The sequence below is a fragment of the Pseudonaja textilis genome, chromosome Z (assembly GCF_049901715.1).
Source record: "Pseudonaja textilis isolate UNSWEBS1 chromosome Z, rPseTex1.2, whole genome shotgun sequence".
Taxonomy (NCBI): domain Eukaryota; kingdom Metazoa; phylum Chordata; class Lepidosauria; order Squamata; family Elapidae; genus Pseudonaja; species Pseudonaja textilis.
Window position 1 is genome coordinate 30009329 of NC_142008.1, and position 13421 is coordinate 30022749.

A 13421-nucleotide genomic window follows, 5' to 3' on the forward strand; every position below is an offset into this window, starting at 1 on the left:
TTGTCCACTTTTTTTGTTCCTTGTAGGCTATTTTGATTTAGATTTGATAAAATGATGATGTTTTCCATTGCCCTAGTATATGCCAACCCACAGTCCTTAAGCTTAATGTACACATTGTGCATTATTACGATTTCAATTTCAAACCTTTATTGTCAATGCACAACATGTTTACTATGAGATTGACTGAGCCTCCCTTAGAATAAATACCTGTACATTCTTATGGTGAAGTCTCATATCCTACTAATATACTGATTATGCTTCGAAGCCACGTCATTCTTTTTAGTTTCCTTCAGATCTTGCATTGTAAGATCTTTTAGCTCTGTTTGGATTTTATCAAATATGCACATTAGGCAAATAGTCCAACTCATAATTTTGCACTAGTCACTCCCTCTCAGCACAACCTAACTCACAGAGTTGCTAATATGGGAACAAAAAGATCCCCACATACATCATCTTGAATTCTTGGAGGAAAAGTAAGTTATAAATCTAACAAATATCATTACCTTCATTTCCTCCTCATTACAAATACACCATGCTTAATGACCATTCACTTAGTGAACATTTGAAGCTACAGCAACACTGAAAAAGTGACTTACAACTGGTCTTGCACTTATGATCGTCACAGTGTATCTGCATTCATAAGATCACAATTTAAGTGCTTGGCAACGGTTGCACATTTATAACTGTTGTGGCATCCGGCAGTCATGTAATTACCATTTATGATCTTCCCAGGTCACAAGGTCACATGATGTGCTGCTTATCAATTGCAAGTGATTCACTTAATGACCACTGCAGGAAGTACAGTCACTAAATGGGCAATTGTGTTTTGCTTAATGATTACTTCACTTAGCAATGGAGTTGTAGTCCCAATTAGTTTGCAATAGGAGGGCTGTGTATGCCGTTGTTGTGTTTTTCCAAATCACTTCTGTTTCTTTTTTCATCTGCGCTTTGTGTTTTTTTTCCCCTTCTAATATATGATATTGGCAGTTACCTAGATGGGAAGTGAAAGTTTCTAGCATATTTTTTGGATCAACATGCTCTGATAATCAATGAAATCCCTTTTCCTGTGTATGGCCAAAGTTAAACACAATATTTTTAATTGGTATGGATAATGCTTCATCATGATCATGTGTGAGAGACAAGGATGGGAAACTAATAAATTAGATGTATGTGCTGTTGTATGGATGGATTTTGGATAGTTATCACTGGATAGGCAAACATTTAAGACACTCATAGTCTGGGAATCCTGACTGGAGGATTGTCCCAATACAAATGTAGCTATTTGTAACAGGATGTAAGTTAATCCTGTGATGAATATATCATTTTTCCATAGTACTAGTCAGAGTAGTTTGAATTATTTAAAAATTACGTGTATTGTTCATGTGTTTCTTGTTAAATATAGTCAAACAAATACACCTAGTTCCTAAGCTTGGGTTTATTGCCAAGATCTCCACTGATCAACAATTAGTAACAAAAACTACTCAAATCAATTTCCTTATACAGTAGCTGTCTTTAATTTTAACAATGTGTGTCTCTTGCATATTTCTTTTGTTGGTTCTTCAGGTAATAGGAAAAAAATCTGGAAAATCCAGTAAGCCTGACATCTGCTGAGTTTGCCACTCAGAAGTAAAATCATTGCATTTATTTTATTTATTTATAAATTAATAGTATACTAGCATAACATTTGCTGTTCTTATGTTCTCCCGGTATTTTATGCCACAGCAGGCATCCAAGATATAATGGTTATAACAGATTGTACACACCAACATGCTGCCCTTGGATTGTGTTGGGGAAAAATGGAATAAGCTATTTAACTAAGTCTGTCTCTCTTGTGGACTGGGGGCAAGATGAAACAACTTCATGGAAAGAAAACAGAAAAAGAACTAGCTATGTGTGGACACATCCAGACTTAAGAATGTTCCTGCCGATATCTTGTCCATATATCTGTGTTAATTATTTCTCAAAAAAGGTGAGACAAGTGTTGAAATTATAGCAAGAAAATGGTCAAAATTGAGTGCTCTGATCTATAAAATGTACATTATAATTAAAGTTCTCCAAAAGAGCATCAACTAAGGAGTGAATCAGTATTAAAATTGGAATCATATAATGTTTTCTTTCCAGTATGAAAAAAGCCTATATTCTTTCTGAGAACCTTAAGAGTACAAATAATATTTCAAAAGCTGTGCACATTAATTAAGGTTATTATTGACTATAAATGTGGTCCTATTTTTCTGGTGAGGAAAAGCTGAGGCATTGGATTAAGGTTTGATTGTAGGGGAGGGAGTAAGATGTAAAGTATCAGAATCAAGCCTGGTAAATAATGTGATTTTTCTCCAAATATTTATTAGAGAGTGTCCAATAAAGTTTGAGGCCTGTTGAAATGTTCTCCTCACTCCCATCACCTCCATTTACCCAGCAATCAAAAGAAAATCTCACTGACCTTTGGCCCAGGGATTCCCACTCCTCTTTGCCCAGGAGGCCCTGGTGGTCCTCGTGCTCCGTGTTCTCCCTAACAGAAAGAAATTAGAGAGGGGTTATAATCACATGCATTTATGAATGATAGGAAGGAGAGAGGGAGAGAGAGAGGGAAGGAATATAAGATAAGGGCAATCTCATTACAACCTCATAAGCTAAGCGTGATTTCAAAGCATTGTATTAGAAATAATATATGGTAATTCATTCAAAAAAAGCAAAGCCAAATATTTCATGTAATTTGCCATTTCTTTGTCTTGTGATTTAGAGCAGGGGTTTCTAAACTTGTCAACTTTAAGGCTTATGGACTTCAACTCCCAGAATTCCTCAGGCAGCAGTACTTCATATGACACCTTACATCAATAAAACAAATAGGAATTGGATCATTCAGAACTTCCAGAACTACCATTGCCCCTTATCCAGGGCCTTTGAGAAGTCAAGGTAGTAAAAAATTTCATCTGCAAAGTCTAACAGGAATTGAGGATCCAATGCTGGATTTCCCCTTCAGAAAGCAGAATTATGATATGACAGAAAATAGAGTGATCTTATGGCCCTTAAACTATCATACCAAGTCTCAGAGGCAACGCTCTCTGAAATAAACCCAAAATGCTAAATTTATTTTTATTTAATTTCAAAAAGTGTAAGTTGCACTTCAAAACCAGATTCTCCAAAGCTACAAGCGCAAGGCTTGGATATTACCCTAAGCAGCCATCTACCATATATATACCTTGGGAAACAGTATTCCAAAGATGGATATTGGATCCAAGAAAACAATTTTGCAAGCAGATGAACCTTATGTGTAATATAATAGACTTATTCTAATTTTAGTTCTGTTAACTTTTGGAAAGATAGATTCCAAATTTTTGGAAATATTTGGAACATGGAAATGTGCCACGTGGTAGCCAAATTCAGTTAAAACTCTAATCAGAATATTTATTATTTATTATAGAAATAATTTCAGATACTTTCCACTGTCTCTGCACTCTTTCTATGGTACAGATACTTCATATACCACTACAGCTACTTCAATGCTTTATAGTAGCTATTCTATATTCTATATATTTCCTCTGTGTTTCTTTTGTCCTGTTTTTGTTTAATCCAGTGTTTCTCAACTTCATGGACTTTAAGATCTGTAGACTTCAACTTCTAGAATTCATTAGACAGCGTGGCAGGATAGGGAGTTGAAGTCCATACATTTTAAAATTCCTGAGGTTGAAAAACACTTATTGAAACCAAATGTGTAATGGAGAGAGGGGCCCAGTATCCCATTCTCTGTGTTCTTCCATCACTTCAAACCATTTTCTCCCACACAGATACTTTTCATGTGCTAAAAACTTCACGATAAAGAAAATACCAGGAGCAGGATTTGGAATAATTAAGACGGTCTGCAGTGTGTATTATCTCTACACAGAGTTATTTTAATGATTGAAAGTAAAGGATATACTACTTCAAAAGAATTTAGCACTGTGACAACTGATGATATAGTTTCAATTGCTGCATTTACTTTAATTCCATTTTTCTATGTTATATACAGTCTGTAATGCATGCTGATACTGACCGATTTAAGTTAAGTATTTTCTACATTTAAATTAGGGATTTGCAATATGATATCATGGGTACCAATCCTGCTTGGTTGTTGTGAGAAAAGAAATAAGAGAGCATTAGGTATAATACCAATACCACCATGTGTCATACACATGCACACATATAAAGGTGGGATAAAAATCTAATAAAGGAAGCAACTTCAAATAACTATAGTAAAAGTACACAATTAGAATTAACACTAAATACAGGTAGTTTTCAATTTACAACCATTCATTTAGTAGCTATTCAAAATTGTAGTGGTCCTGAAAAAAGCGACTAATCGGTACAACCTGTGCTTGCACTTACAACTATCACAACTCCCCACAATCACATAATCTAAATTTGGGCACTTGGCAACTAACAGGTGTTTCTGGTGCTTGCGGTATCTCGGGATTACTTGGCCTCAATGCTCAAAATCAACATAGGAAATTGGAGTCACTTAGCAGCCATGATATGATTCACTTAGCAGCCATAGTGATTTGCTTAACAACCGCAGCAAAAAAGATTGTAAAATTGGGTGTGACTCACTTAACAATTACCCCACTTAGTGACCGGTGTTTCGGTCCCAATTGTGTCCATAAGTTGAGGACTACCTGTGTATGTGTTGAGATGCCCAGTGTGCTAAATGTGACCAGTAGGTGGAGCCAAATGATTCCTAAATTATTCAGCTAATTTTGCATCTGAAGACATTTGCAGAGTTCCCCAGAATGAGCATACACACAGTGCATATTAAGCTACAATTCTATGACTTCTTGCTTACAAGAAGCTGCTTTCCACTGACATATCTCAAACTCAGTATAAATGATTTTATACTGTAAGCCTGCTTACTATTATATTTTTCCAGCAAGCTTTGCACCACTCTCTTACACAATGTACATCCCTTTTGTATCTTTCTGCATGCCTTGAATCTCTCTTCCCTGGATCTATAAAATGCAGCCATAGTAAAGTCATGACTCAATGAGTAGTCACATCTGAATTTCACTAACAATCCCCTTGGACATTGAACCCTCTTTTCCAGAACTCTTGGAAAAGTTGCCTATCCATTTCTTGTATCTCTACTATACTGTTATTTTATATCTATTTTCATTTCATTCATTTCATTAATCCCCTCATTACATAAGCAAGGCAAGGAGGATGAGAATGACCATGGAGCAGATGGAGCCAAACATCATTCTCATCTTGTCTGGCAGAGCCAGCCAAATCTGGCATGTGCAGCCCCTTCAACTAGATTGGATAGATCTGATCTAGCCCTGTGTAAAGAATTAGAATCAGGATGTCTTCTTAAGTAATACCCAAAAGAGGAAGTGTATTTCCATTTTGCTTTTCATTTGACATTACTTTTTTAAAAAAATATCTTATTTTTCATTACTGCTGTTAACTTTTTATTATTTATTTAATAATAACATTTCTTGGCCACCCAACTCTGAAAGACTGAATTGTTTACCCACAACAGCCATAAAATCAACAATAGATGGTTTCCCCCTAGGGAATAGCAACCAGACTTTTTCCTCTACCATCAGATACAAAAACAGTCAAAAACAAGTGATGATGGGAGTCTTCTGAATTCTCTATAATAAAGAAGCAAAATAGCACCACTTAAAATAAATAAGATGATAGCATAGTGGTTTCATTTACAGTGCACGCATAAATGCATGCAGTTATCAGAACAATTATGTAGCTGGGTCCAAATTTTAAAATTCCACCCACTGCATTCCATATTGCCAGCCCCACTGTTAGCAGTAGAGGTTGGAGAACTATAGTTCTTATTCTTTTCATACATTACATCCTAAGCCCACTAAGTTATCCAACAGACTTGGATGCAGCAGAGAACATTCCCTGATAATTGCTGATCCGTCTCTTCTAGCAGCAACATATTTTGAGCCAGTCCACCAGTCCTGAATAGTTAGTAACCATGAGATTAATAGGATGCCTGAAGTAAGGAACAACCAGTCTGCTCTTTTTGGGAGTTCAGCCAGAACCTGAGAGGTCACAATTTAAAAAGACATTCTTTCAACAGCTGGCCTAGCATATCTCCTAGGGACGATGTTGGTGGTATAGGTCTTTGATCTGATTTATAGGCAGAATACTGTAGAGTCTCTGCCACTACTGTGCTATTTAAGCTGCAATTCCTTGACAGTTATGCATTTTATTTTCATTTGTGATTACAACTATGCTCCTTTACTGTGTACTATGTCTTGACAACAAGGCAGTGCCCATACAGTTCATGCATCCCACAGGCAATTTGGTGTGAATTGACTCTCTGTTACATCAAATTCCAGTTCTCTGCTGGCCACTTGTGTGAGCCATTTCTCAAGCCAAGAAAACAGAGCCCCAACTGATCTCCAGGGAACATTTTTACACTGCAAATTTAATGGCATTCCAGCTTGACTTGTATGAAAATTTATTAATGGGAGCTTTTCAGTTAAACAAAACTGTTTTAATTATCTGGGAATTAAAACAGTGCCATTTAAATTAGCAATTATGGGTAGCCTCAAAAAAGATTTGTTGGATTTTCATCCTTGCAAAATGTCAATAGCAAGAGAAGAAAAATAATATCCCTATGTAAAAAAGATTAGCAATATGTATAATTTACTATTATTATGAACTATTTCATGGAGAAAAATATCTATATCTGAGTGCAAAATGATATACATGGTCTTTCAAGCTTTTCGATTTTGCAGAACTTAATTAATCACAATACTACAAAATCAAGAAATAGGGAAGAAGTATTAAATCCAAAACCTAGACCCCCTAGATTCATGTCACTCCCAATATGAGGTATTTATTTATTTGTCAATTGCTTACAAGATAATAGGTATAAGTAAAAACATAGTTATGAATGCATGGATACATATAAAAAAAAATAAAAAAAATCCAATAGGACAGGGACGGTAGGCACGTTGGTCCGCTTATGCACGCATCAAGCATATAAGATGATGTGATGAGAAATTCAGCCCTGAGGTTCAGGAAGGTCAAAATAGGCAGTGCTGGGCTACAAGGGCAAATTGACTAATTTGACTCATGCAAGACATCCCATGCCTTGGCAAAAAAACCCCTCACAATACTTTTTCCTATCCTTCCCTCCTTTTTCCCCTCTCTTTCTTCCAGGCATGCTCCATTCTAATCTCAAAGGTGATAGGTGTTGTGCTTTAGCTTAGTGTTTCTCAATCTTGGCCAACTATAAGATGTGTGAAGTTTAGTTCCCAGACTATCGCAGGCTGATTGGAGAATTCTAGGAAGTCCACACATCTTAAAGTAGACAGAAACACTGCTATAGCACCTTGGTACAGATCATAGATCAAACTGTTCACATAATTGCAATAATACTTAATACAATTTCATTCCTCCATCATGTAACCTTCCTTCATATATGGGTTTTCTTTATAGTACATGTATGTAGTTCTTTTTAAAGTATATTAATATCAACAGCTTTCCTTGATGCAAATAGTATTCATATAGCCAAAGGCAAATCACATTTGAGAGAATGTTCTAAATTACAAGAACATGACAACTTAAGATATTTAACTTTTAGAGACAGAGTTTACTCTCAAATTTAAGTCTTGCAAAAATACCAAGGTCTGCTCAGAGATTTTTGAATTATTCCAAAATTTGCTGAGAACCTCAGTTGTAGCACCAAAAACATGGAAGTAAATGGTAGCTATACAAATGCAATTGGTGTTTGTCATTCCAAATAACAGCAAGTCTTTGCTGTGTATAATTAATAGATCTAATTCTCAATGACATGACATGATTAGAAAGCTAATTCGACACAAAGAGCTATAGAAATTCACTCAAATATTACAAGGGTATGAAAAGCCAAACAGCTTTACAACTGCCAAAAATGCTGTAGAACAATTTTTCTCAATCTTAGCAACTCTAAACGTGTAGATTTTAATTCCCAGATTCTAGGAGTTGAAGTCCATGCATCTTAGAGCTAGTCAGATTGAGAAACACTGCTGTAGAATTCTATTAATTGTATCTGAATATTCTGATTCTTTTACAAAGAGATATATTTATTACTGAAAGAGTCCATTGGGTTGTTTATACCTTGTAAAAGATGTTTTCTCTGAACAATATTGAAATTTATGAAGACATATATTTCAAAAGTTAAATAAGACTGCTACATCTGCACCTTTTGTCCTGGATCACCAGCTCCTTTAAGGCCTCTTGGTCCTGGAAAGCCAGGTAATCCTTGAGATCCCTAGCAGAGTTAAAGAAACAGACAGGCAAATTAGCTTTACAGAGCAATAGAGAACAGGGTTAGCATGAACGGTCTTGCATGAACGGGTGTGTTTCCTTGAACTGGAGGCATTCAGGAGAAAGAGACACTTTGCAGGTGGAACAGCCCAGATTCGATTCCTGGTATCTCCAGGACAATCTGGGGAGAGAGAACTAAGAATAATATTTTTGACTCAGGGGTTCACATTTACCATTAAGACCTAATATGATTTGTTTATTTTTGGCTTAACACAATATGCACACCTAGGAACTTTTAAGTTTTTCAACAACAAACCATGATTAAAAATAATGGCTCGGTGTTATATGTGGTCACAACCTCTATAAGGCTGTAATAAAATCTTCTTATATTAAATATGGTATATATGTATGTAAGTATGTAATTTAAAACATTAACAACCTCATTATTATCCTTAGATTCCAGACAAGAACATATAAGTGAAATTAAACTTACTGGTGGACCAGGAAAGCCATCCCCTTTGGCCCCGGGGGGTCCAGGAGGTCCAATAACACCCGGAGCACCCTGGATACAAATCATAAGCATTAATATAAACTCTCTTCATTAACAATGAAATGTCATTGTTTCATTGTCATAGCATAGAAAGCTGTGCCTCTATATGGAATACAAAGGAAGGAAGGTGCAACCTCTTATTGAAAAATGCTATTAGGAAAAGCATGTAAGATGCAATAAATGCAATAAATTATTAAATCTAAGAATGAGTAATCATGTATGGCATTGGATCAATAGTCTCCTAAATCATTTGGGAACCCACAGAAATTTTAGAAGTGTTACAATAAAGTATATCACCTGTCACTTCCAGAAACCTGTCAAATGTTGCTGCCAAATTGTAATGTTAATGGTATTTCAAGGAATAAAATAACTAAATATCAATCATATCAACAATGTTAAATATAATAAATTGGCTTCTTGTATTAAATTACATTAGATCACATTTGGTTTTTGTCTTATTCTTGCTTATATTTTGAACATACATTATTAGTTAAAAAAACAGTAGAATACTGGAAAAGTTACCTTCCAAAAAGACAGAGAAAGCCAAAATTCATACTGAATGTACCAAAGGATCCCTCTGGAAGCCTGCCAATCTTTCATATATCAAATAACTTCTTATTAATTCTCTTAGTGAAGAAGGAAATTTAAGGGCAAAATCTCTACATTCTGATTTCCAAGGTCTTGTTCAAATAGAGTTGCCAACATGTGTTTCTACTTTGTGAACATCCTATTCTTAAAAACTGAGTATTTTGTCCAATAACTTCCTCTTGAGATTAGAACAATTTTTCGGAAATTGTGCTTTTTATTCTCCAGCACAAGGTCAGAATACCTCACTGAATACAGACAGTGTCATTTCAAGTGTGCAAGATCAAAAGTTTAAATGTTCTGTTTTCCTATACCTCTGCAAATAAAGCTATTGTGTTCGCCTGAAATTGAATATATGCACCAAATTTTATATATATAATTTGTTCTGGCAGTGTGGCACCAAAATTACATTTGAAATAGCTGAATTTTGCTTAGTAGCTATGAGGGTAAGTTCAAGGAGAAAACCTATTAAATTCCCTGAAACTGCTGACTAATTTTCTACTGTAAATCTTGGATAATAATAAATAATACACATATTTGAGATGTAGGACACAGAGGCATTAAGAATGGAAGGACATTTGTCTCTGGTCTTTGTTGCAAGTATTCACTTTAATTTTGTTTCATTTATTAGTGTATCAGCCTATGATTTTTGTTAAATACTGTGTAGATTCCCCCCCCCCAAATACAAGAGGATCCACATTGTGAAATAACAGTGTGAATGTCTATGAAAAACTGTAAACTAAATTAATCGATATTGATGGAAGAACCTGAATGAATAGGAAATCTGAAAGTTTGATTTGCTTTCTAGTTTCACTGGATTATTTATTGTATTCATGTACTATGATTATCCTGAATAAAGCAGTGTTTTAGACTCAAATTTATAATCAACAATATGCTTCATCAGGCTGGTAAATATTTCAGAAATTTCAGGAAATGGAATCACTCTCAAGTACTTAAGAATAAGAATAACATTGGGTTGTAAGTTTTCAAACAGAAGACAGTACATCACTAAGCAAGTGGATATTAGAAAATAGAAATCTAAAATGTAATACGAAAAGTAAAGATGTTCAAAAGAGGAAAAAGATACTAGATATATAACCTGATATTAAGTAGAAGAAAATCCCCCCCCCCCGCCGATCTTAAGCCATATTGACTGATTTATTACCTTAGGTCCCATAATTGTATGTCCAGGGCTTCCATCATTTCCAGGAGGGCCTGGGTATCCCTGTTCACCCTAAACATAGAAATATGAATAAATTAAAACAATTGCATTATATCTGAATTTTTTTAGGAAACAACTTTAGGTATTAATCTGAACAACTTCGATGAGGAGTTATACTTCAAACTATAACTAGGAGAAGATCTGTCCATCAATTATGACAATTCCAAAACTACAAATAAAAAGTATTTATTTCATATGTTTTATACCTCCCTGCTGCCCATACACGCTAATCCTGCTTCAAGATACAATGTTGACAGATAACAGATCACAGATAATCAGAATTGGAAGGGACCTTGTAGGTCATCTAGTCCAACCCCCCCCAAGCAGGAGACCCTACACCATTTCTGACAAATGGCAATCCAATCTTTTCTTGAAAGTGCCAAGTGATGGTGCTCCCACAACTTCCGAGGGCAAGCTGTTCCATTGTTTGATTGTTCTCCCTGTCAGAAAGTTTCTTCTTATTTCCAGGTTAAATCTCTCCTTGTTCAGTTTCCATCCATTATTCCTTGTCTGGCCTATAGGAGCTTTAGAAAATAGTTTGACCCCTTCCTCTCTGTGGCAGCCCCTCAAATATTGGAAGACTGCTATCATGTTTCCCATGGTTCTTCTCTTCACTAGACTAGCCATGCCCAGTTCCTGTAACCATTCTTCATATGTTTTAGTCTCCAGTCCCTAATCATCCTGGTTGCTCTTCTCTGTGCTTTTTCTAGAGTCTCAAGATCTTTTTAATAGTGTGGTGACCAAAACTGGATGCGGTACTGTAGATGTGGTCTTACTAAGGCTTTATAGAGTGGTATTAGTACCTCACTTGATCTTGATTGTACCCCTCTGTTAATGCAATTTAGGATTGCATTAGCTTTTTTGGCTGCTGCTGCACACAAGTTCTGCACAGTTTAAAATCCATTAGATATTTATGCCTCAAACTAGTCTTAATGAGCATTTAGTTTGATATTTAAGAGTACCTTGCACTGTGATGGATTTAGTTAACCATATACTGATTTTTATGTTCCCCTGAATCCATTAATGCTTTATTCCCCTTCAGAGTCTTTTAATCTCATTTTCTCATACATTTATGAAATATAACAATGCAAAAATGCTTGTGCTGCATTTCTCTTCTATCCTTCTTTATTATCTTTCCCTTTCTTGCATTTTATATGTCATACTAGGAAAATGATCCAAGCATTAATAAAGGGGACTATAATCTCTTAAAACATATGCTATTACATAGTTATTTTTTTTAAGTGAGGGATCCTTAGTGCTCTCTGAACTTGGTTGTTTTCTTGCAGACACTGTTAGTCATTGACTAACATTGATGATGTTACCTAGTTTGGATAATGAAATGTCTGCAAGAAAAAAAAACCAGGCTCAAAAAGCACTAAGGACTCTCCATTTCAACCTTGAGCTACAAATATTCTCCTTTTTTGGTATTTTTTTAAAGTGTCAACATTTTTTTTTGCTGTAAACAACTAATGGTTATTCTTTTGGCAATTCCTGTTTTCAGATGTAATGGTATTTGGGAATGTCCTTGAGAGACAGAAGGGAGAGCTGCATGTAAAAAATGTCTCAGCCCACAGAAAGAGTAAGAGTGTGGGAAAGGGTCCCTTCCTAGTCTTCAAAGGGATACTCCCTAGTTTTCTTCAGAGTAAAAATAAAGGGGAGAAATATTTCCCACTTGGCAAGATGCTGTGACTGTAGCCTTCAATAAAAATAGACTTCAAACAGAATAACAGAGTTGGAAGGGACCTTGGAGATCTTCTAGTCCAACTGTCTGCTCAGGCAGGAAATCCTATACCATTTCAGACAAATGGTTGTCCAATCTCTTCTTAGAAACTTCCAGTGTTGGAGCATTCACAAATTCTGGAGGAAAGTTCTTCCACTGGGTAATTGTTCTAACTGTCAGGAAATTTCTCCTTGGTTCTAAGTTGCTTCTCTCCTTGATTAGTTTCCACCCATTGCTTCTTGTCCTGCTCTCAGGTGCTTTGGAGAATAGCTTGACTCCCTCTTCTTTGCGGCAGCCCCTGAGATATTGGAACACTGCTATCATGTCACCCTCAGTCTTCTTTTCTCTAGACTGGCCATATCCAGTTCCTGCAACTGTTCTTTGTTTTATGTTTTAGCCTCCAGTCTCCTAATCATTTTTGTTGCTCTTCTCTGCACTCTTTCTAGAGTCTCAACATCTTTTTTACACTGTGGTGCCAAAACCAGATGCGGTATTCCAAGTGCGGCCTTACCAAGGCATTATAAAGTGGTATTAACATTTCGTGTGCATTTGATTCTATTTCTGTTTATGCAGCCTAGAAGTGTGTTGGCTTTTTTGGCAACTGTGTCACACTGCTAGCTCATATTTAAATGATTGTCCATTAAGACTCCAAGATCTCTCTCAGAGTTACTATTATTGAGCAAGGTACCACCCATACTGTACTGGTGTGAGTTAATACTCCTGGTTGTGCTTCTTGCCTATACTTCCCTGCAGGACTAACATCAGGTAAATATTCTTCCTATGAACAGCCAATGAGGCCAGGTATTTATTTACCTTGGGGCCAGGTAGTCCACGTATTGAAGGTCCTGGAGAACCAATGTCACCTTTGATTCCAGATTCTCCCTAAAAAAAAATCCATTTATATATTTTGATATCAACAGATTTCTTATTTGTATTTTAAGTGATCAATTAAAAGAAAAAAATCTCTCTTACAATTTTCTATAGATTCTTTTTATTAGTTCAGAATTAAGTCAGCTGATATTACAGGGGCCTGTAATATTTCAATCAGTAATACTATAAAATGTGTAGAAAAGCAACTACAATGATAGCAG

At 35.7% G+C, this 13421-nt stretch overlaps 2 protein-coding genes across 4 annotated transcripts in view; one reads left to right on the plus strand and one right to left on the minus strand.

Moving 5' to 3' along the window:
• MIOS (meiosis regulator for oocyte development) overlaps nt 1–13421 on the plus strand; it is a 125188-nt gene that overhangs the window by 19605 nt on the left and 92162 nt on the right. The window lies entirely within an intron of this gene.
• COL28A1 (collagen type XXVIII alpha 1 chain) overlaps nt 1–13421 on the minus strand; it is a 90895-nt gene that overhangs the window by 17788 nt on the left and 59686 nt on the right. For both annotated transcript variants that reach the window (XM_087918128.1, XM_026706311.2), the window contains exons 22-26: nt 13144–13212; nt 10554–10622; nt 8747–8815; nt 8189–8257; nt 2441–2509 (exon numbers count right to left, since the gene is read on the minus strand). In XM_087918128.1, the coding sequence (XP_087774254.1) occupies nt 2441–2509; nt 8189–8257; nt 8747–8815; nt 10554–10622; nt 13144–13212 (345 nt within the window). The remainder of the gene's footprint in view (nt 1–2440; nt 2510–8188; nt 8258–8746; nt 8816–10553; nt 10623–13143; nt 13213–13421) is intronic.